Below are 21,763 nucleotides of genomic sequence, written 5' to 3'. Positions count from 1 at the left end.
GTAACCTTTTTCAGAAGCAATAGGAACTAATGCTTACTCCGTGCTTACTAAGTGCCAGGCACGTTTCTACAAGTGTTTACCACAAACGCACAGAATCCTCCCAAAAACCCTAGGAGGAGGTGTTATTACCTTCCCCTTTTTATAGATGAGGAAACTAAACCAAGAGGCCATAGACACTTACAGGGTAAGTGGCAGATGCTGGGATCTGAACCCAGGCGGCCTGGCTCTGGCCTATGCACACAGCCACAGTATCCTTTGCCTCTCGTATTAAGGTCACACAGTAACTCATCATAACCATGCAAACAGCATCATAGTTACTTATGCTTCTCCTCTCTCCCTCACTACACTGTGAGAGCTTCAAGTACAGGAAATGTCATGTTATACAAGTATTTGTGTGCTCAGGCCCCAGCACTCAAAAATGGTAGAGAAAGGCAAATCTTCATGGGTTTCCACACGTTTCTCATTTCTTTTCCTAATCTAGGAATACATAAGAAAGTTTTCAGTCTTTAAAAATCAAAGTATTCCCAATTACAAAAAAAAAGTTAAAAATTGTAAAATGCACATGCTTGCTTGGCTCAAAACCATTATACATGCTTAGAATGGGGGAAAATCCAAAATTCATTAAGGCTGTTTTTGTTTTTGGTTTTTTGGCCTAAAACAAAGGTTTATTTCTCGCTTGAGGTACATGCTCATTGCCTATCAGTTGGGGGCTCTGCTCTCACGGTTCTCTTCTGGAACCCAGGCTGATGGAGCATCAGCTGTCATCTGCGGTCATCACTGCAGAGGAAAGGAAGGCTGGAAGGTCTCCACAAGCCTGTTGATTTAAATAATTTACGTGTCTATGGCTTGGCATTATGTGATCCCTTCAGCAGCAAGGTGCCGCCCAAACATCCATCACTGGTGAACTGGAAAGGGGTTTACCTCCCATTGCAGACATCGTAGATACAAACTCCTGGACGACAGCTCCCAGAGACCCAAGCAGTCATCTTATCAGCTGGTTCCCACGCTGCCCCCGACAGGAGTGGGTCAGGGGTCCAGCAGGGTGCCTCGATGACCCCTCATCAGCCCTCAGTAACCCCCCAGCAGAGCAGCTCCACTTCTGAACGCTTTACCAATGCAGGTTCCAGGTGAGATTTCCTTTCACAAAAGGCTCCTACAGCTAAAGAAAGAACAGAACTCAGCCAAGCCCCTCCCCGCAGTTAAGTTTTTATAAGTCACAAAACCATCTTTTAGATTTCTCAACTTGCTTGAAAGTAAAACACTGCTATAAATGCATAGATCAGACCCCCTTCTAAAAATGAAACTCGTGCCAAAGGTTACAGCAAACAGCAAGAATGCACTTCTGCAGAATAAAGATAGCAGCCTAACTACAGGCTGTTTAACCAGAAATTTACATCATGATTGGAATAAATTGGATCTAAATCCTCTGGAGGCTCAAGGCTGGAAGTCCCAGTTAAAAAAGCAGGAAGAACTTCAGAACTCTGCACTCAGAACTCAACCCGAGGGCCTCTGTTTTAGTATCAGCAGCCACAGAGCCATTAACAGAAATGCTCAAGCCCTGGAATGTGGGCTGGAAAAGATGCATTCCCAAGCAGTCTGGAATCCCTACCTTCAGCAAGCAGTGTGCTGCTTCAACCCAAGAAGGACTTCCAGCAACAGCAACAGGCTGGGCCAACCGCTGAAAACCACTGTCCTCGCGAGAGCACACTTAAATATCGGCAAATACAGTGGCCTCTTTAGAAAATGGAGTGAAAACACACTTCCACATGATGAAGCAGGGAAGAAAGGTTGTCCCCTAAAGCAATCCAAAAAAATAACAAAATGTGCCCCCAATATGCAGAAAAATCCTGTTACAGAGATGCACAAGTAAGGAACTAATTATGAATCCACCTGGTTTTACATAAAAACATACCTCCCCATCCACGGGGCAGTGGGGGTGACACACTCTAAATCATTCCTGGAGTGAGAAGGGTTAGGGGATCTGCAGGTTCTCCTGAATCTGTGCAAACTCCTGGGTTAGTTTACCCTGGTTTACACTCACTCGGCCTCAGTCCAAGAACTGGGGCTGGGAGCAAAACCAACTAACGCCCAAACAGCCAAGATAATAGCAACCAAGGAATACGATGCTTTAAAAAGTAATTTGTCAGTAAATAATAATACAAAGAAGACATATTAGCACTGTACAAATGCAGATTTATTGTTCTTCCCTTTATCCATAGTAGGAAAAAGGTTGGAAATTGCTAGGAAAGCAGCTTATATACAAAGCACTTCTGAAATTATGCTTTTCTTTGGAAAACAACTTATAAAAAATAATAAACGTTTAAAAAATTCAAGTCCTTTAAGTATTTTACACTTCTGAATGTTAAAACTCCATGTGTTTCCTAAAATATAGAACAATTAAAAAAAAACTCATAAAGTGACATTGATTTGAATTCCACAGAATCCCTGACCATTAGAAATACGTTCTTCCCTATAAAGTCAATTTGTTCTTCACAGGCAATGCTATAGTTAAAGTGTGTTTCTCTAATTCATTGAGATTGAATTTACTCTCCAGCTAATGTCTACAGGAGACTAATGGTAATTTATAGTTTCTTCAAATAAGTTAACAAAACATATCCAAAATGTTAATCACCACATGCATGATTCTGGGAGAGTGACAGTATCTATACATAAAAAAAAAAAAAAAGATTTCACCCATTAACAAGAGCCAATATGGCCCATGATTCCCTGGGGCAAGTCCTCTTCGAGAAGAGATGACAGTCTTCCCTTGGTCCTGGCTAAGGCTATTTCTGAGTGGCATTCCTGTGCTCCCCACCCACCAACCCTCCCCAAAGTAAAGGACCCAGGGGCCAAAGTCAAGAAATGTAGTGTTTGGCCTGGTGATTTCGGAAGGTTGATGAAACCTGCAGGGACTCTGAAGACGGACCCAGCTGAACTTGCCCAGTGAGATGAGGCAATCACCTCTGAGGGTTTGCACCAACACTGATGGGGAGAGGATTACATTCCTTTCTAATCACCCTAGGACCAGGTAACATGATTGGTTTAATGGTCTAACAGACCACTAGCCAGACTGGTTAGTAATGTGAGACATGGAAATCACACCCCACATAAAAAGACATATTGTACCTGGAGGCACATAAGTGTCTGACTGCGTGGGAGCCAAAAAAATAGGAACCTCTCTTTATTATTAATGTCATTAGGAAAAAAGCTAAAAGAAATTGGTGCCATTTAAGTACTCCAACACTTAACCGCTAAAAATGTTTCAAACACTTGATATATTTCATAGTTCACAGACTCCAAAAGGAAAACTATCGCATTTCTCACCTGACTGCGTTGGGTCATTTTAAGCACCCTTTGTAAGTGTATTTGTTTGGGTGGGGAAGCGGAGGGGAGGGTGTGAGTGGGAGGTACAAAAAAAAAAAATCTTGATATTGCAGAGGTTTTTTTCTTCCTCAAGGTTTCCAAATATTTCATTCCCTTTGCCCCTGAATAATGTGAGCTGTGGGCAGCCTGTGAAAGGAGCTGCTTCCACAGGCTGTGCAGCTCTAGGTTCCGGAGCCTACACCCAATTACCACGGCGAGGGTCTTTGCAGGTAAAAGTTCCTGAAGCTTCCTTTTCCAGCTCATCTTCCAAACTTCACGTTTCCTGTAAGAAACCTAACAAAATAGAGAAATGAATTCAGAGATTCATTGTTGGGGGGGAAAGGGCACATGCTTTTAAAGAAAGTCGCTTGTCCATTTCAAAAAAGAATTCCTGGGAGTGGCTGGGTTTTCCTGAGCTGAAGGTAAACCAGTGCAATTTTTTAAGGTTGTAGTTACAAGATACTAAAATGTCCTGATAAAAAAACAAAATTCAGCCAATTAACCAGACATTTTGGCTACATGAGGGCATAAAACACTGGTAAATTTTTGGCTTTCTGTTTGTTTGTTTTTAACTCACAGAAGATTTTTCTCCTATTTAATGAGGGGAATGGACTAAGAAGCTTTTATGATCCCCTTCACTGCTAAAAAATGTCACAAACCCTGGTATAGCTTTGTGTCAGCAAGTCAAGCGTCTAGTGAGGTCAACAGCAGATAAAAACAAAACAAAAAATAACAACCCATTCTCCAGGATTTGTGAGATAGTCAGATTTCCAAGCCTTCCTTTGATGGAAGAGGCTGTGATTATTTCCTTATCACAGCACAGAGGCCAGACTGTCAACAGGCAGAAGTGCTTAAATGCAAATAAGCAGATTTCCACATGTGGGCCTCAGTGATTTACATAATTTCAACATACCCAAGGAAAAGAATGAAAAATTTGATATTGAAAAACTGGCTCTTCTATTTGCTTGCAGCTTTTGCATCCCAACTATGGTGGGGGAGTTCAGAAAGCTTGCCCACCACACCTGACAGCATCCTGAAAGTTCGCCCCAGACTTTTACTTTTCATATAAGCTTTTGGGGAGCTGACACACTTTTACATTCTTTAAGGAATAAAAAGTCCAAATAAAAACCTCTCTCTGATTTGCTGAGGCTTCTGAGAAGTAACACCACATTTGTTAATCATGGTAACAATATATAATAATCAAAGTTGTGAATTGGTTTGACCTTGATTCTAACAATGTGCTAAGTAAGTCAAGCCACAAAAAAAGAAGTGCTTAAAACAAAGGAAGGAACCCTGTGGTTTTCTGGATTGAGACCAGAAACAACTCCCTTTAGCTCTCTCTTGGGTTCTGCTCTTTCCCTTCCCTTCTTTGCTGCTGGAGGTTCACTAGTGCCACGCAGTGGCCTCCTGGAGCACTGCTTCAGCACCACAGAAAGCCTAGAAGGATCAATGAATGCTACCAGTCAGGTCCCTGCCTGAGCCTCACTACCTGCCTGGAGCTTTACACACATTACCTCTTTTCGTTATCACACCAGACCCAGGACATTGGGGTTTTGCATCCATTTGACAGATGGGAACACAGAGGTTTAAAATCAGGTAAGGAATTTGCTTAGTCATGGATATATCGTACAACACAGGGAATACAGCCAGTAGTTTATAACTATAAATGGAGTATAACCTGTAAAAACTGTGAATCACTATATTGCACACCTGTGACATATAATATTATATATCAACTATACTTCAATTAAAAAAAAAAATTTTGCCTAGTCACAAACCTAGCCAGCACTTGAAATGGGATTTGAACACTTCCTCTGACTCCATACACGAGTCACCTTTACTTAGATTATGGCAGCCCACATGCTTACTGCTACAGCATTTGCACAGTTCTCTAAACCCGAGCTTATAAATACACAAGCAACACAATCTATAATAGAAATTTGCTATTTGCAAAGACACAGCTTGATTTCAAGTAAATGACTAAGATAACACCCTACTTACCTTTCAGCACATCTTGGACTTCAACTGAACTGACGTTTTTCAAGCAGTTCCATAAATTCTGAGCTGTGGCGTTACTCTGCTCCTTTTCTTGCCACCTCTTCAGCATCCTAAACTTATTGATCGTGACATCTTCTTTCTTCTCCAGGATAGCATCAATATCGCTAATCTTCAACTTCAGGTTGGCAATGGCAATCTTTACCCACTCCTTCCCCAACTTCTCAGCAAGGTTAATCAACTGAGTGTCTGTTAACAAGGTTTTAGTCTTCACTCCATCTAAAAGCACATGAAGAATTCAGTTGTTCCTCTAAACACTTCATTTATAGCCATTTACAATGAAAATGTATTCTCTTTATATAAAAAAAGAAACCATGATTCGAAACTTTAATAACTGCTTTTAAAATATATTTAAGTGTCAAAAAAATCCCTGCTTTCCCAACTATTTTAAGGACCAAAGGGAACAATTTCATACAACATTAAACTGGGGTATAATGCTCACATGATAATTCAATAATTCAGGGAATGAAATTGTTTTATAAAGCAGCACAAATTAGGTTGGAGTAAAAAAAAAAAAAAAAAATCAGGCACCAAAAATAATTTATGTGGCTCAAAAAGAAGAATATACAGCTTTTGCCCTTGCCCAGCTCTGCATCTTCATCTAAGTGTTAACACCACATACAAAATGCTACCTTTAGTGGTCAATAAAGAGAACAGCAAGAGATATGAATTGCAGTCTCCATTCCACCACCTCCTGGCATTAGGTGAAAGAGCACATTCCACAGAAAAGCCAGGGGATGGTATCTGTAATATCTGTTGCTCACTAAGAAACAGTGTCATAATCTTGGAAGGGTATATGTTTGCCAATGGAAACCACTGGCCCCATAAAAAATAGCAGCCCGAGCAGTAAGGTGGATTTTCTACGTTCCCACTTTTCAGCTGGTTGTGCTACGGTGCAGCAAAGCTCATGGGGTACAGAGTCTCAGTTAAGGATCCTCAAGGCCTTACAAACACTGGAGGTGACATTAGAAGGGAATAAGAGGGAGGAAGAATCCTTCCTGCCCCTCCTCCAGGACCGTAATGCTTTCACTCATCTACAGCCAACAATTTATTAAAGTGAACCTAACGTTTGTATTGGACCCTAACCCACTTCAGTTTCCTCTCTAACGTTCTAGACTGAGGAATGGGTTCTAAAGGATGGCCCCTGCCCCCTAGTGGTCTCCTGATACATGGGAGTGTGCTCCTACCTCTCAAACTGCTACAATGAAAACTGCACAGGGAATCTGTCAAAAATGTAAGTTATCAGGACCATCCCCAAACCCCCCAAAATGTTATGTGGCAGCCTGAATGGGAGGGGAGTTTGGGGGAGAACGGATACATGTATATGTATGGCTGAGCCCTCTGCTGTGCACCTGAAACTATCACAACATTGTTCATTGGCTGTACTCCAATATAAAATAAAAAGTTTTTTTAAAAAAAGTAAATCTTATTAATTTATTCGCTACTACATTGTCAACTCTAAAAAGGTTGGAAATCTTAACCTTTCTAGGTAGTATTTGATCATTTTAATTCTATTTCTAGTTACTTGCTGTTGGAGCTAATTTTAAATAGCCAAATAATTGCAAGAAAAAAACTTTTCCTATATATCAATTTAATATAAAATTGTTTCCCATTCAGTTACAAATGAGTAAGTTCTGAGGATCTAATATACAGCATGGTGACTATAGTTAATAATACTGTGTTGTACACTTGAAATTTACTAAGAGAGTAGGTCTTATGCATTCTCACTACCACCAAAAAAAAAAAAAAAAGGCTATGTGAGATGATAGATGTGCTAATTAACTTGATTGGTAAATATTTTACAATATATGCATACATCAAAACATCACGTTGTGTACTTCAAGTATATACAATTTTGTCAATTATATCTCTATAAAACTGAAAAAATATTGTATCCCAATTTGGTTAGCTTTTAAAGTAACTCCAGAGCCTCATTTTGATGTTCATTAAATAGAAATAATAAACGTTTCTCTAGTGACATACAGTAAAATCAGACATATGTCATCCTCACAACCTCCTGCTCTAGCAAGTAAAGAATAGCTTATTTTAGTCTATAGAGAGTTTATCTGCTTTTAGAGATTCATACCTTCTTACAATAGTAAAATAAAAGGTATTTTGATGAAAGGGTTAATCTGGGGAGTTACACGAGGCCCCCAAAGCCTTGAGATCTTGTCTCATATAATTTGAGTCTGGGTTTTTTAACTTAAATTTGTGAATTCTGGCTGGACTTGAATTTTGAGGTACATACTCCATCTTCTGGCTCCTTGGAGTATTATCTTTAAATGTTTAAATCTCTACTGTATTTTTACAACTATCAAGCCTTGGTCTCTGCCATTTAATCGGAAGAAATTAAGTTGACCTTTGTCTCCAATAACTGAGCTGGCAGCTCCTTCCCCCAAAAGTAGCTAATAACTTTGAGGCCAGTGAATGCACACATGGACATTCACTATTTACTCCTTCAATGAATATTCATTATCTTCTACATAAAAGGCTGCAGGCTCAGTGTTATGGGAAAATGCACAGATGGACAGGCCACGGCCCCTGTCCCTACGGGCTGCAGGAGCTTCCCCTGGCCCTCCATTCTACTTTCACCGAGTGAAGGGGAGGAGTGGGCAGTCAAGCTGGAAAAGTAAGCTGGGGCAGACCAAGAAGGACCCTTATCCAGCCCTAAGGAGCTGGGACACAGGGGGCAAGTATCTGGGAGGGCACGCACACCTAGGAGGTGGCTCCAGGAGGACTGACCCAAAAAGCACATGTGTTGCATGAAAAGTCAACAGGGGAGACGAGGGAAAACAACTGATAGCCACGGATGACATTTTTACAAACCTGAAGTGTCAATCTGCTTCATTCTTTTATCATAGACCACCTCATCAGGTAAGCTGCTACTCATTTTTCGTCTCCTATTACCTTTAAAAAACAACAACAACAAAAAATTGGCTTTCCCTTAGGGTTCTTATTGTCTACCCATCTTCAAACTAGAGTTCTTTTTAAAAAAATCATCATTGAGATAGAAACAAATTGAAAATGGATTCAAAGGTCGTTCAGATGATTAAGAGTTATGGAACACGGAACAGATCCTTAACGTTACCGTATTTGCATGGCAGAATTAAAATTCTAGTGGATGGAAGGAACAGACGAGTTTAATGTCCAGTTACGAGCACTTACCACTTGTGCCGCTTTTCGAAACGTTCGGGTTCTGATCATGCTGAACCCAGTCACCTGTTAAAGTACAATAAGCAGCAATTGGAAAAAGTGGTTTTGAAACTGGAAGTAAAGCAATCGATTTATGAAAGCACCTGAAACCCTAGGGTCTTGGCAATCTCTCTAAAGTTCAAATATGAGTTTGGGGTTTTAACTTGGTATGTATGCAAATGCACTGGGCTTGAACTCTTGAGATAAATAACAAGTACTCCTTCCAACACATCTTGTGGGACAAGTGTTTCCCAAACTTCAGTCATCCGCACACCACTGTCATGATATCCGCCATACCCATCTGCCAGGTGAAATGTCATTAGCTCCGTATTTCTTTAAATCTAGAACTACCATAAATAAAACACTGGCATCATGTGCCATATGGAGAAGGAAGCCATAAAAATAAACATCTTTAAATTTTAAGTGTATTTATATGTACTCCACGTAAAAGAATCTCATATATGTATTATCATTCTGTACTTGAGGGGTTCTTTCTGGACACTTCACCTGTGATTCGACACCACCTGCCCCATGTGAAATTCAGCCCCGGCTCTAACTGATGCCTATGTGTCAGGCAGGCCTTCTGCAGGTTCCTTTAGTGAAGATGCCTAATAGTGATGGGCAATTTCAGTTCATTGTTAGCTTAGGCGGCCAAAATAATGGAGACCAGAACCATCTTACAATGCAGAATATTATTAAGTAAGTTTAAAAAAAGAAGTCTTAAAAAGTGGTCTTTAAAATCGCCAAGAGGCTTAGTCTAGAAGAACATCTGTCATTCAGGTTGCTCCACGTTAAATACCTTTATTCCTGTGGCATTTGCTGTGATTAAAAAGTAACGTCTTTCGGGTTCATTTATTTGAGCATATTAATGAATACCGAGCAAAAATACTACAATCCCCAATACACAGTCCCAACTAGGACTCTCCCCAGCTAAGTAATTGTAGTTTGCATAAAAGGGCCTGTTTCAAACTGGCTAACTTAAGGGTATAATATTGAGAACAGGAGTCACACCTATAGAAAAGCTTCCTGCTTAAACTAGCACAGAATTCCAAACTGATTAGACTGGGTTTCGTTTCTGGAGTATAAAGACATGAGAGCAAATATGGACTCTGTGCATCCACTGACTCTGGGGATTTGGACGGTGGGTGCCTGAGAAGCAGAGCCGGCACTTCTGCCCAGGAGCTGGGGCCTCTGTTTCTCTTAATCGAATGTTTTAATATTACAGTGATGGGACAGACAACTACTCTATTTGCTTTTCCACCCAGGCCACCTGCCCCCCTCAACCCCCAAACAGAGTTTTAATTCAAGATACAAAACACTCACACTCTCTCAGTTTTGCTTTCCATACAATTTCCTCGGAATCCATTTCAACCAAAAGTAATTTAAACTCCGCTGGTTGCTCCAAATACACTTCACTATAACTTTTCAATTTTAAAAGTGAACCATCCACAAATTCAATTTCCTTTTAAAAAAAAAAAACACGTGATTTTCTGAGATTTAAAAGTTGCGTTAATTAACAACATAAAATGTCAGATAAGGAATAATGCCAATGAGAAGGGTTAGTGCTTGAAGGCTCACTGAAATTTCGGCCTTGGAAATCCAACTCCTTAATCATACGTCCTCTCACTCTCCTGCTCCTAGCCCCTCCTTACTCGTACTCCAAACTGCTTTCCTACCTCATGGAAGCTTCTAGTCCTGTGGCCCTAGTTTTCTAAAGTGTAACTTTTCAGCCTTTCCTGATTCCAACGTTTCATCTTTCCCAAATGGAACCTGTGTTCACCCATCAGCCACCCTATCCCAGGTGCTTTTAAACGTCTCACCATCTTTTTCCTAGATCATTCTCCAATCTGCGGTTGATTCTGCATTTACAGAACTATGTGCAGTGTCTTATCCACATGTCCTCACTGAACACCGCCGTCCCCCAACAAATCCTCGTGTCACTATTTTATGGATAAAGAATCCCAGAGAAGCGAATTAACTTGCCCAGGTCCACACCTAGGAAGTGGCGGAACTGGAATTTGAATCCACACCTCGTGGCTCCAGAGTGTGAGCTCTTAACCACTACACAGACTGCCTCCTGCCATCCCCCTCCTCTGCTCCTCTCCACGCTGGCTAGCAAGGCTGGCGGGAGAAATACATCTTTTAAAAAATATCAGTGACCTGCACGGGGCATCACCATCACAAACCAATGGTCTCAACCTGTCCCCCTCCCTTTCCGTTCCAAGTCACTAGTATGATCTTCACAACCTTCTAAGGGTCAGTCACCAGGGCCTACAAAGCTGAGACAGCGCCCTCCCCGGGCCCTACTCCTCCTAAATCCCTCCACGTTCAGCTTCTCCAGAACTATCCTGGGGCCTCCAGCCCAACTGCACATCCCCGCCCCCTCACTTAGACACCTGCGGCCCCTCTTCCGGAAGAGCTTCAGAAAGCTCATCTCTTCCAGGGAATCCCTCACCCTTCAAACCCAGAACAAACATCACCCATGTGAAAAGCATTCCTGGAGACCCACTGCACTTCGTACCCATCTCTATAGTAACACATTATGTTAAAATTATTTCTTTTCATGAATGGAGTATTTCTCTCACTTTGAGGGAAAAGACTGTGACTTACTTGTTTTTTAATTCTTAGCTCTTATCTCAAGCTGACTGGTAATAGGCACTTCTGATCAATGTCAGTTAAGCAAATCATTAATGGTATAAAACTAATAAGAACACCTTATATTTACACAGTTTGATAACTTTCAGAGTGCTCCCAAACCATTACTTGGTATGATCCTTACAGCAATCCTGGGAGATTATCCCCATTTTATTGGCCAGAAGTGTGGTTAACAGAACGTAGACTATTTAAAGCCCTCCAACTATCAACATCTTTTGTAAGAATGAACTCCTGGGACCCCCTCGGTGTCTTGCTGGGCACATCCATCCATTCAATATGTATTATTCCCTCTCCTAGTGGTTCTTAAGCGTGGCAGCACATTATAGTCACCTTGGGAGCTTTAATAAGCCCAATGCCCAGGCCATTCCCAGACCAATTAAGTCAGCATCTCTGGAGGTGGGACCCAGGCCACGGAATGTTTTTAAAGCTCCTCAGGGAATTTCACTATGCAGCAAAGGCCAAGAATCACTGCTCTAAGCACACCCTTCTAATTTAATTCCACTTCCCAGACAAGGCTGCAGTTTGCTTCTCGTGATTGTTTTGATGTACCATCTGCCAGGGCTTGATCAGCTTAGAAGGGCTGAGAATCAGCCTCTCAGATCCCTGTGTGGGGACAGTGGCTTTAGAGGTCAAGGGCAGTCGGGGCCCTGGGCGAGCCCTCCAATGCCCAGGTGTGTGCAGATCGCCCACCTGCTTTGCACATTAGTTTCCTCAGCCATGTTGTTGTAAGGCTCAAATGGTTCAAAGGGTGTGGAGAGACGCTTTGAAACTGGAAAGGAAGGAAGGTTATAGAAGACTGTCTGACCAACCTGACTGCTTCTACAGGGCACGAGGCCCCTAATAATATAATAAAACAGTACAACATGGACCACTGCCATTAGCTCTCTTGCCTCACATTTTAATTTAATGGAATCAAAACATGTTTTCAACTTTTCATAAACTATAAAACAAACAAACAAACAAAAGGAGGTGTACAAAAGGAATTTCCATGCAGCCGTCCAGACTAGAGAAGCTGTGGCATATGCTCAGAGCACATAATGAAAGTAAGTTTTAAAAATAAACTAGGTCATTTCCGAGAAACCAAGATCACTTACAAATGTCATGGTGTGTACAGTGAATAGTTCAAATCTAACAATAATTTGTCCTCATAACTATTTTTCAAATGCCTTCCAGTAAGAAAAGCCCAATATCCCTTGCTAACACTGTTTGAAGTATTTAATTTAAAATGCAAGAACATTTAAAACCTTTTTAAAGGGAAAGAGATTGGATAGTCTATTTTTCCAATGACTGCAGATAAATCCTGAAATTCAACTGCATTTTTGGAATAAACAACAAGTTTAGCAAAACAACTGCCTTCTTAGAAACTGGGAAATAAAAAAGGAAAACAAAATGCATTATTTTGAATATCTTCAAAACACCATATCTAAGAAATATACATCCTTGCTACTACTCCAAGGTGGTTTTTAAAATATCTACCTCGGGGGTGATTTCAGCTTCTGGCTCACTGATCAGCCTGTACTTCTTCCCATTCTGCAACAACTTCTGGCAAACAGGAGGCTTGTCGATTTTCATGAATTTCTTAGAGGAGTGCTTTACAGACTTGGAAATATCCTAAAGGAGGAAATAGGTTTTGGTTTTGAAATTCATCAGCAACAACTGTCAGAGACCTAAGAGCCAGGCTGTGCATGTGCCAGATGCATTATCTTCACTTCCTCCTACAGAATGACAGCGGGGGAGTAGCTTTCACAGTGCTCACAAGGGAAAAAAGCCACAGAGGCTGAGTCGCCTTTGATCTGCACTTCCGGCACCCAGATCGCCAAACATCTTCCTGCAAAAGCACTACAGCCAAAAGCAACACTTATACCCTGTGTGGCACCAAAAATCTGCTTCTGAAGAATCTGAGAAAATTAAATTAGCGCTAGCATTACACATTTGTATTACTAACTACATGCCCATCGTGTGAACAGAAAGCAACTATTTTACTGTACATGGTTCCAGCCTACTCAGAGTTTGTTTCCATCCTTATTTTCACAACTATCCCTTTGACATGGCCCTAGAGGGGACACTGATTTTATATGTAATGTTCGGATGCCCCCAAGAGGTTAATGTAACCTTTGGCCCAAGTTCCCTTGGTAAAGCAGCTGTAGAGCCGAACATGAAACTTAGGTTTCCTGAGGCAGAGTTCAAGGAAATCTTTTCCTACGTAGGAAAAAAAATCAACCCAAGAAGAAAGGTGTAAAAATAAAACATCAGCCAGGAAGGACATCCTGCCTTATGCATGCCACACTCCCCATTGTTCTGGTGGCATCCTTCTCTACATTTGCTGATACAATCAGCTCCCTACCCCAGCTTCCCAGGAAGTGTGGAATAACGCTCTTTTAATTAGTTGATTTTACTTTAAAAAAATATAAAGTTCATCAAATAATAGTACTTATTCCAAATCTATGCTAATTATACTTTTGTTTTTAACTTTTTATTTTATATTGGAGTATAGCCGATTAACAATGTTGTGAAAGTTTCAGGTGCACAGCAAAGCGACTCAGCCATACATATACATGTATCCATTCTCCCCCAGACTCCCTCGGGTCCAGGCTGCCGCCTAACACTGAGCAGGGTGCCCTGTGCTATACTAATTATACTTTAGATGTGATTATTTTTATACCGTTTTAAAGACTACTTTCCCAACGGAAAGTATTATCTTTAATGAGACTACAGGAAGCATATTCTACTTGCTTAGGAGGAAACTAAGAACCTATTACTTAATAAAGTTTTTATACTTTAATACATATTGCTAATTAAAATCAGTACAATATTTTTAAAGCATGGAAATATTACAACCTAAAACCACTGGGAGTAGGTATTTTGATATAAATTCTATAACTCAAATTATAACTCATAAATTAGTACACTTTATTATAGCTCTAATGCTTATTTTTTTCCAATTCTGTTAAACCCTAATTTTGAATCTGAAAGTATAATTTTGAGTCACTGCTTTATCTACTATATTTCAGTGCTCCATCCACCTCTAAGTCATTATAACTGTATTGACAGTGAGTCAGCCTATGAAAGGAGATTCAGTTCTCTGTTATAGATACAGTGCAGAAAATGGGCTAAACATCATGGCCTTATTCTGCGTTCTGGAAAACTGGTTCCATTATGAATATCCACACCCCTCCCCTCAGGCCATTCTACCTTAAACATATTGGGTGCTTCATGAACATTTGCTGCTACAAAACCCAGAATGTTGAACCCAAGGTCAATTTTTATCCAAAAAATTGCTCTGGAATGAGTTACCCTCAGAGATCCATCTTACTGACGGAGCTTTAGGCCAAGGAGAAACCTTCAGTCGCCCTACACTTGACCCAAAGACCTGAAACGGCTCCCCAGTGTATCCAGAGCAGGTGCTTCTCCAACTCTAACGTCCCAATCACCTGGGAATGTTGACCAGTGCAGGCTCGGAGTCTGCAGGTCTGGGTGGGGCTGAGACTTTGCATTTTAACGAACTCCCTGCTAATGTCAGCCAGCCACTGCTGGTCTCCATGTCCCTTGGCCCCAAGACCACATGTTGAGCAGCAAGGTGTAGAGAATAGATGGCCTAGACTGCCCACCAGGCAACCCTCTCCAAGGCCAGGCCTGCCTGTCTGCGCCATCCCCACCTCTGGAGCACTATTTTCCTATCTGTTATCTTCACGACACTGTTTACATGTATAAATACCCATACTCCATGGACCTGAGGACTTGGCATGCACCCAGGCACTGACCTGATGACCTCTGTGGGCAAGCACCAAATCAGACCCGCTGTGGGTGACGCTTAAATCAACAGGGACAGGACCCACCCAGACGTCATGTAAAGTCTGAACACAAAGTATTCAACATTTAGTATTCACTTTCACTGACTTACCTTGATGAAGGACTCATTATTGGTTGCTATGTACACTCGAAAAGACAAGGATGGGTTATGGTCGATGGCTTTGTACAGGATCACGGCCCCGTGGTGGAATACTGTTTCTTCGCTTTGAATAACAGGTCCCACAGGAGAAAGAGAGCTCACGTGCCATTTGACATGGGTTGCAGAATGGTCCACAGTATATTCTAACAAGGCCCCAGTACTTTTAACATGTAAGACTTTGAACATCATGTTGGCATCGCAGTCTGTTAACACATGAAGGTGAATCAGTATTCCAGCTATTGTATGGGTTGCACACATAACTCTCACACATATGCACACGCACACACTAACTAAACTTTTAGCAAACGAGTACTTACGACCCAAGCAGAGGGAATGTGGAAAATGAATGGAGGTAAGACAGGTTGGGTCACATTTAACATCAAACAAGGGTCCACCGACAACCCAGGGCTTCACAACCAGGTCCGCGTATTTGCTCCAGGACAGGACGCAATACTTGATGTCAACTTTTCTGTTAACCTCAAATATCAGACCAGTCTCCGTGCACTGGTAAGTTCCCTCTGTGTCCACCTTCAGTCTGCATTGGATGGATAAGAACACCTGTTTAGTCCTGATGTTTGCTTAGGAGAAGACTTCCGAAAAAAATTTTTTTTTAAATCATTTTTTTGTTTTTAATTTCACTCAAAAGCACTAAGGGAACTCTATAAGATTTTGAAGCAGCACCATTATCAAAGAAAACAATCCAAGTAATTACATAAAATGTGTAAAGTTAGTTATGCTTTTTGTATTTCCCCTACTTGGGGTTATAATTATGTAGAAAGTTAAATTACTGACGATATGTATTCTGTATTCACAATTACTTACAAAAACTGTCCCCGGGAAAGGAGCCTGGGGGTCACTAGTTCATTGTGTTTCTGGAGAAAAAGCACATATATAACCTATAAGTAAATGCTGTTTTCTTAAATAAAGCAAATTAAAGAATCATCCTTCGTAATTAAAAGATACTTACATTTTCAGCATTACAGTGTTCACAGTGAGATTGGATTTCATTAAATTCTAAATGATAGAGAAAAAGTTTTACTTATAGGAATGTGATTGGCATTTTCAGACAAAAATTGTTTTAATAAATATATAAGATATGACCAGATTACAAAATTCAAAGGTACAGGTCCCTCAGCAATCATGAGAATATTTTGGAAAACATCAGTTCATACCTGAATTAAAATGATCTGTGGGCAATTCTTTACCCTCCCATTCTTCAACTGTAAAAGATATGGTCACACACGTATTGGCGTAAGTCAGCCACAGGGTAAATCACTCAAACCCCCATCTCCAGCTTCACAACCAACAGGAACTTTAAACATACATTAAACACCTCCATGAGTGGATTCAGTGCCACATGACGCATCATGCTTGTGAGTCCCGCTGTAGGTCTAAGGCATGAAAACGAGCTTGAAAGCGACTCTTAAGTTTCCATGCACCCCCTTTTGGCACATTAAGTCTTTAGCTGATCTTTTGGCACAGAAGCAACAGCTCTCTCAGAATCCTCCTCTCACACCACAGGCACAGGCAGAACGGGATGAATTAGAGAAAATGAGAGGGCAAGGGCACTGCCTCGCTCTTACCCTGATTAGACGCTTCCTCGGTGGAAGACTCTCTTAGCTCCCCATCTGTGGAGACAAGAAGGGACGGAGGCACAGGTGGTCATGAACAAGCTCTTCACTAGTTACTCCTCACCTAGGCCAGCGTCTCAGCTGGACAGCCGCAGCCCCCAGTGAAGAGCCCTTCATGGTGGCCAGGAGTCGGGAACTAAGCTGGAGTCATTATCCCCAAGGTAGAGCTTGACAGGCATCAGCCCTTCAGGTTAGTACAGAGTTAGAGATAAGCTTGGAAGTAAGAGAGGAGTTGACATCTGATTTTAGGCATATTTAAACTGGAACTATCTTGTAAGCATCTCTGATTTAGCATGTAGACTCCTTCCATTGGCTCCCCACTACTTCAGCTTCTATCAGCCTCCCCACGCTTACTGCCCTCCTGTCACTCCGAGCCGCTCTCCACACCAAAGCACGCTCCTGCCTCGGGGCCTTTGCACTTACTGTCTCCTAGAACAAATATTCACGCTGCTCACTCCCTTACATCCTTGTAGTCTCTGTTCAAATGTCGCCTTATCGGAGAGGCTTTCCTGATGCCCCCGCCCCGACCAAAGCAGGGCCTGCCTGACACCTCTCTTCCCCCTCCATTTTCTTCAGGGCACTGCCTGCCACCTTGCACACTATACAGTTCAGTGTTTCTGCTTCCTGTCTCTCTCCCCACTAGAATGTAAGCCTCATGAGGACTGTAACACCAGGGCCTGGTAAGTGCTCACTTTCTGAATGACTAGAATTCCAGAATACAAAAATGTATTATGAGAGGGAACAGTGGTGAATTTTCCTATTATCTACACCGGCCACTAGTTGCATGAGCTTGGGCACTCTAGTTATGTACTAAATCCCTCTGTCCATTACTTTCCTCATCTGTTAAATGAGGATTAACATAATACCACCCCCAGAAAGACAGAAAATAAAATTACAGGTAGGTATTGCACCTGGCACTCAGCAAGCACTCAGTGAGTGCTAGCTAACTGTTATTAACTATTATTTTGCTAGGGCAATGGGTGGAACTCATTAAAAAATTAAAGAATTCTAAAGTAGACAATAACCCTTCACTTGGGGTAAGACCTAATATGTTGAATGCTTGGTTTTATATTTTAAAGATTCTGAACAACCTTTGGGAGGGTGAGCCCATGGGTAGGACAGGCAGCTTCACCACGTGTGGAAGGTCCTAGGCCACCACCAATGCCCAGAAGGTGCGGACTCTCCCCAGGATGCTGTTCCAGCCCTGGCCACACAAGCTGCCGGCTATCAGGGCATTCATTATACAGGAACCAGGAGTTGCAAGAGAGAACCAGCTTTAAAAAACAGCATTAAGATGAAATAGAAACTAGAGACTAAAAGTATCCAGAATTCTGGACTCGGAATACTATAGATCCAAAGGTTCTTAAATACTGACCCAAGTCCTGCACAACAAAATTCTTCAATCATATTTCCACAGCCACTATCTTAAAAAGCATCATAAAATTCTAAATTATTTAGTGGGTATCATCTATACCCGGGGTCCCCAACCCCTGGTTCCTGTTAGTAACTAGGCCACACAGCAGGAGGTGAGTGGCGGGCGAGCGAGCAAAATTTCATCTGGGGCTCCCCATCACCATCCCCATCACTTGCATTACCGCCTGAACCATATCCACACCCCCCTGACCCTGGTCCATGGGAAAATCGTCTTCCATGAAACTGGTCCCTGGTGCCAAAAAGGTTGGGGACTGCTGATCTACACTGCATTTCATCCACATCCCATGTTTTTGTTTCTACCTATCTGCCTTGGGAGCAGAGAAAAGAAAAGAGGTTAGCCCAGAGATAAACCCACGCACCTATGGTCAACTAATCTATGACAAAGGAGGCAAAGATATACAATGGAGAAAAGACAGTCTCTTCAATAAGTGGTGCTGGGAAAACTGGACAGCTACATGTAAAAGAATGAAATTAGAATACTCCCTAACACCATACACAAAAATAAACTCAAAATGGATTAGAGACCTAAATGTAAGACTGGACACTATAAAACTCTTAGAGGAAAACATAGGAAGAATACTCTGTGACATAAATCACAGCAAGATCTTTTTTGATCCACCTCCTAGAGTAATGGAAATCAAAACAAAAATAAACAAATGGGACCTAATGAAACTTCAAAGCTTTTGCACAGCAAAGGAAACCATAAACAAGACGAAAAGACAACCCTCAGAATGGGAGAAAATATTTGCAAACGAATCAACGGACAAAGGATTAATCTCCAAAATATATAAACAGCTCATTCAGCTCAATATTAAAGAAACAAACACCCCAATCCAAAAATGGGCAGAAGACCTAAATAGACATTTCTCCAAAGAAGACATACAGACGGCCACAAAGCACATGAAAAGATGCTCAACATCACTAATTATTAGAGAAATGCAAATCAAAACTACAGTGAGGTATCACCTCACACCAGTTAGAATGGGCATAATCAGAAAATCTACAAACAACAAATGCTGGAGAGGGTGTGGAGAAAAGGGAACCCTCTTGCACTGTTGGTGGGAATGTAAATTGATACAGCCACTATGGAGAACAATATGGAGGTTCCTTAAAAAACTAAAAATAGAATTACCATATGACCCAGCAATCCCACTACTGGGCATATACCCAGAGAAAACCATAATTCAAAAAGACACATGCACCCGAATGTTCATTGCAGCACTATTTACAATAGCCAGGTCATGGAAGCAACCTAAATGCCCATCAACAGACAAATGGATAAAGAAGTTGTGGTACATATATACAATGGAATATTACTCAGCCATAAAAAGGAACGAAATTGAGTCATTTGTTGAGACGTGGATGGATCTAGAGACTGTCATACAGAGTGAAGTAAGTCAGAAAGAGAAAAACAAATATCGTATATTAATGCATGTATGTGGAACCTAGAAAAATGGTACAGATGAGCCGGTTTGCAGGGCAGAAGTTGAGACACAGATGTAGAGAACAGACATATGGACACCAAGGGGGGAAAACAGTGGTGGGGTGGGGATGGTGGTGTGCTGAATTGGGCGATTGGGATTGACATGTATACACTGATGTGTATAAAATTGATGACTAATAAGAACCTGCAGTATAAACAAACAAACAAAACAACTAATACTAAACTTTCATTGGGTTATTTGTATGGAAATATGTTAATATAAATGTTTCAGACATTACATGAAATTTCTAAAAATCTTATATGTTCTGGTATAATGTTATAAGTCATAATCCTAGTTATTACTTTAAAATGTATATCTCAGAAATAACTAATTTTCTTGTCAACTGCATTATTATGAACTTTCATCAAATCTTTAACCGTGGTCATTTTTAAGTCTTTTGTCATTTACAGACAGTTCTGGGTGTACTCTGATGCTTTTGTAAATATGTTCCTATAAAAGGGTTTCATCTTCAGGAAATTCATGGAAAAGACTCTGACAAGCACAGGTTTCTGGTACCTGACTGTACTGCTGAACTGAATGAATAACCATTTTCAGAACTCTAATGAAAAACTGATGAGCTCATAAAAGTGCTAACAAAAGATCAAGATGAAAAAAAAAATTAATTACATGGGACTGAGTGAACTGATGAGGATGAATATAATTTTTGTGACTTTCTGTTTGAATTTAAAAAAAGAAAAAATCCCACAAGGACTCAGAGGCAAAGAATATACAAACCAATTTTCACTGCAAAGTAAAGGAGCTGTTACAGTGGAGGATTACTGGACTGAATGTCAATATTATGACATAGTATGAGTGTGTTTCATGTTTGGTAATTGCAATCATTGTTGCCTTTTGTTGTGGTCATCCATGTACAATGCTTGGTGTCAGTCTATTTATCTCTTGTAAAAATAAAATACAGTGTGTGTGAAAAAAAAAAAAAAAAAAAAAAAGAAAAGAGGTTAAGGAATCCTAACCACCCAGCAAACTGAGTCTTCCACCAGATCTTCCCAGCCAAAGCAGAGAAATTGATGCAATTCTCTCCAACACATAAACCACAGCTTGTCTTTAATCCACACGACACAGGTGACCTCAGAGTTCATGCCTATGAGTAGAAGGCATATCCGATCATGAGGATGATGGGTGGGCCTGCATCACCAGCCAGCCCACAGAAAGGTAAGCATCCCAGGGCGGCCCGCCTGGTCCTTCCACCTGGCCTAAGAATGGAGGTGAACGGCGGGGGGCGGGGTGGGGGGGGGGGTCTCTTCGATTTCTCCCCCCAGCGTGGAGGATAAAAGGTCTTTTAACAAAGAGAATAACCTTGGGGGAAGGCAGGGCCCCGTGGATAGCCTCGGGGCTCCAGAGACAAGCATCCTCAGCCCACCCACTTGCACTGCCAAAGACATCCAGGAGTCTAATTTGGCCAAGGGCCAGGTCCAGCAGCTCCCTGACCCACGCATGCCCTGTCTGACCGCACTGACCGTGCCCTCCCACCCAAATATGAGCCTATCTTGAGCCTCTCTGACTCAAATGTCTTCCACCTGGTTGCCACCCTGGTGAGGCCCTGGTCCAGGCCTGGCTTCCAGGACCCTGAGGGCCCTGCCTCTGGACTCTGTGTCCCTATGGTCATTTACTCAATTATTAACCAGGGACAACAAAGACCAGATCCCAATACACAGATTTCTGACTTCATTTCTATCCTAATCCAATCTATTGGAGGCTAGACTTCTGACCGCATTTTGCAGGATGAAATAGTCCTTATAATGTATAAAGGGGATTGGGAGTAGGAGGGCTGGTACACATTCTTTCCTTATGGGTATCAGAATGTGACATCTACTCCACGAGTGTGATACAGAAATAATTACAGGTTCTTATCAATACATAACATGATTGCAAGGAGCTTATAATTACCTTCACGGGTTCCCCACTGGGAAACCGCAGAGAGAATTAGATTAAAGACAGAAGGACTTCTGAGTGAAGAGACTTCATTAATTTTAAAATAT

General features: G+C 41.4%; 1 protein-coding gene and 1 long non-coding RNA gene across 3 annotated transcripts in view; both read right to left on the bottom strand.

Moving 5' to 3' along the window:
* Window positions 1-604: 604 nt before the first annotated feature.
* On the bottom strand, window positions 605-1,786 carry LOC133093575 (uncharacterized). Its single transcript, XR_009701292.1, has 3 exons — window positions 1,610-1,786; window positions 922-1,159; window positions 605-814 (listed from the first exon to the last, which is right to left on the bottom strand). It is a non-coding gene; the product is annotated as an uncharacterized LOC133093575 (long non-coding RNA).
* A 1,621-nt stretch (window positions 1,787-3,407) lies between these two features.
* The window catches only part of LOC133093574 (NACHT, LRR and PYD domains-containing protein 1b allele 3-like), a 37,666-nt gene continuing 19,310 nt past the window's right edge, over window positions 3,408-21,763 (bottom strand). Inside the window, exons 6-17 of one of the 2 annotated variants that reach the window (XM_061193492.1) lie at window positions 16,798-16,842; window positions 16,387-16,434; window positions 16,182-16,228; window positions 16,037-16,086; window positions 15,532-15,749; window positions 15,167-15,417; window positions 12,742-12,876; window positions 9,934-10,072; window positions 8,584-8,637; window positions 8,245-8,325; window positions 5,365-5,637; window positions 3,408-3,657 (exon numbers count right to left, since the gene is read on the bottom strand). In XM_061193492.1, coding sequence (XP_061049475.1) covers window positions 3,638-3,657; window positions 5,365-5,637; window positions 8,245-8,325; window positions 8,584-8,637; window positions 9,934-10,072; window positions 12,742-12,876; window positions 15,167-15,417; window positions 15,532-15,749; window positions 16,037-16,086; window positions 16,182-16,228; window positions 16,387-16,434; window positions 16,798-16,842 — 1,361 coding nt within the window. In that variant the 3' untranslated portion in view covers window positions 3,408-3,637. The remainder of the gene's footprint in view (window positions 3,658-5,364; window positions 5,638-8,244; window positions 8,326-8,583; window positions 8,638-9,933; window positions 10,073-12,741; window positions 12,877-15,166; window positions 15,418-15,531; window positions 15,750-16,036; window positions 16,087-16,181; window positions 16,229-16,386; window positions 16,435-16,797; window positions 16,843-21,763) is intronic. The other variant, XM_061193493.1, reaches the window with a different exon arrangement.

Source organism: Eubalaena glacialis, chromosome 6 (assembly GCF_028564815.1).
Source record: "Eubalaena glacialis isolate mEubGla1 chromosome 6, mEubGla1.1.hap2.+ XY, whole genome shotgun sequence".
NCBI classification, from domain to species: Eukaryota; Metazoa; Chordata; class Mammalia; order Artiodactyla; family Balaenidae; genus Eubalaena; species Eubalaena glacialis.
This window is presented reverse-complemented; position numbering and strand designations above follow the sequence as displayed.